The sequence below is a fragment of the Ahaetulla prasina genome, chromosome 6 (genome assembly GCF_028640845.1).
Source record: "Ahaetulla prasina isolate Xishuangbanna chromosome 6, ASM2864084v1, whole genome shotgun sequence".
Taxonomy (NCBI): Eukaryota; Metazoa; Chordata; class Lepidosauria; order Squamata; family Colubridae; genus Ahaetulla; species Ahaetulla prasina.
In genome coordinates, this window is record NC_080544.1 from 23,303,518 (window position 1) to 23,305,448 (window position 1,931).

Consider the following 1,931-nt stretch of genomic DNA (forward strand, 5'->3'; position numbering starts at 1 on the left):
CCCCCGCCCTCCGCAAAGCTGTTCTCAAAGTCCGAGGCGCCGCTGAAAGAATCCAGAATCCAGACGAGGAATAGGATGGGGACGGGGACGGGGACGGGGATGGGAAGGGAACGAAGGGGGTGGGAGGTGGGGCCCGGGAAGCTCACGAAAACTTTCCTGACCGCGAGAAAGAAGGCAGCGCCTTTCCTTCTTCTCCCTTCGAAACGACTTTGCAGAACGAAAGCCTCGGCGAGAAGCGGGGCGCAAGCAAAAACAGAACGCGCGGGTTTTGGTTTTGGTTTTTTTTTTCAGTGTGTGCGTGTTTTTCCTCCCCACGCCGACCCCGAGATGCGCTTAACTTACCTGCGTGGCCAAGTCCCAGGTTGCCAAGGGCTACCAGAAGCAGGGCGATCACCCCGGGGCCAGACGCTCCTCGGCTCCAGGCAGAAGGCATCGCGGCCGGCTAAGGCGGTGGTGGCAGCGGCGGCAGCGACGGCGGCGCCTCCCTCGCTCTTCCTCTCGCCGGTCTCCAGAGACGCCCTCCTCTCCGAAGGAGACTCCAGCCTCCTCCACGCGAAGCCCCCTCCCTCCCCTGCGCCTCTTCCACTCTCTCTCTCTCCTTCCTCCTCCTCTTCTTCCTCCTCCTCCAGGAACTTTTAAGGCAGCAAAGCAGGCGAGCAAAGCAGGCGAGTTAGGGCAGCGGGCTCCCTCGGCCGCCGGATCTCTCCCTCGGTGCCAAGGCTGCGGCGCTCCACTTGATTCTGCCCAACTTGGGGACCCGCAGCAAAGCCGCCGAGCGGGATCAGCGAGGCAGGCGCGGCTGGTGGGCGGCTCGCATCCCTGCGAAGCGAGGCTGCCTTCCCGCTTTCCTCGCTCTTGTCGGCGAGCCGCTTCCTTGCCTCCGATCGCCAGCCAGCCTCCTGCCACACTGCCCAAGGTGTCCCGCACGCAGAAGCAGCCCAGGAGCCAGAGGAACTGGAGCTCGGGGCTCCGCTGGGGAGGACCGAGACGGGCGGAGCGAAGGAATCGGCGGAGCGAAAGGGGACTGGGGGGGGGGACAGGAGGGAGTTCCCGACGGCCTACGCAACCACAGGGCCCGGCTACGGGCTGGGAGGAAAACGTGGCGGCGCAGCCTGCTTCCTCATCCTCGGAGCTGGAGTCTCTCGCCGCGCTGGCTTGACGATCGTCGAGCGACCCGACCGCCCTTCCCGCGAGTCGTTTCCTCACCTGCGTTAGCGCGCCTTGGCTTTTAGGAAATTGTGCGGAGAGCAAATCCAATAAGTATTTTGGCCTCTTTCCCACCCCCCTCTCTCTTCCCAAAGCAGGAACAGAATAGAGCTGGAAGGAACCTTGGAAGGGTCTTGTTACCGTTGCGGTTTGGAATATTCCTTAGAACAGAGTTTGGATATTTACTTTTCAATTATATTATGGGAGGAAGGGGGTTGTATGTAAAAGAGAGAAGGGGGTATTTGATTATTTTTAAATTTCTGTGGAATGGCACCTTTTTCTTGGATAAAATCTTGGAGAAATTTCAGTTAGCCTACAGATTAACAGAATTGGAAGCAGGGGTGAAATCCAGCAGGTTCTGGAGAACCGGTAGTGGAAATTTTGAGCAGTTCAGAGAACCGGCAAATACCACCTCTGGCTGGCCCCAGGCATGGGGAGGGAATGGGGATTTTGCAGCATCCTTCCCCTGGAATGGGGTGGAAATGGAGATTTTGCAGTATCCTTCCCCTGCCACGCCCACCAAGCCACGCCCACCAAGCCACACCATGCCCACCAAACCACACCCACAGAACCGGTAGTAAAAAAAAATGGATTTCACCACTGTTTGGAAGGGCCCTTGCTGGTCATCTAGTCCAACCCCCTGCCCAAGCAGGAGACCCTACATCTGCCTCTACCTAGGATTGAACTCACAACCTTCTGATTGTGAGGCAAGAACTCCACTTCTA

The 1,931-nt window shown here is 58.7% G+C and overlaps 1 protein-coding gene across 1 annotated transcript in view; it reads right to left on the reverse strand.

Annotated features, from left to right (window-relative positions):
• Positions 1-991, reverse strand: part of UNC5B (unc-5 netrin receptor B) — a 321,982-nt gene extending 320,991 nt beyond the window's left edge. Inside the window, exon 1 of the mRNA XM_058189390.1 lies at positions 343-991. Coding sequence (XP_058045373.1) covers positions 343-433 — 91 coding nt within the window. The 5' untranslated portion in view covers positions 434-991. The remainder of the gene's footprint in view (positions 1-342) is intronic.
• Positions 992-1,931: the final 940 nt, after the last annotated feature.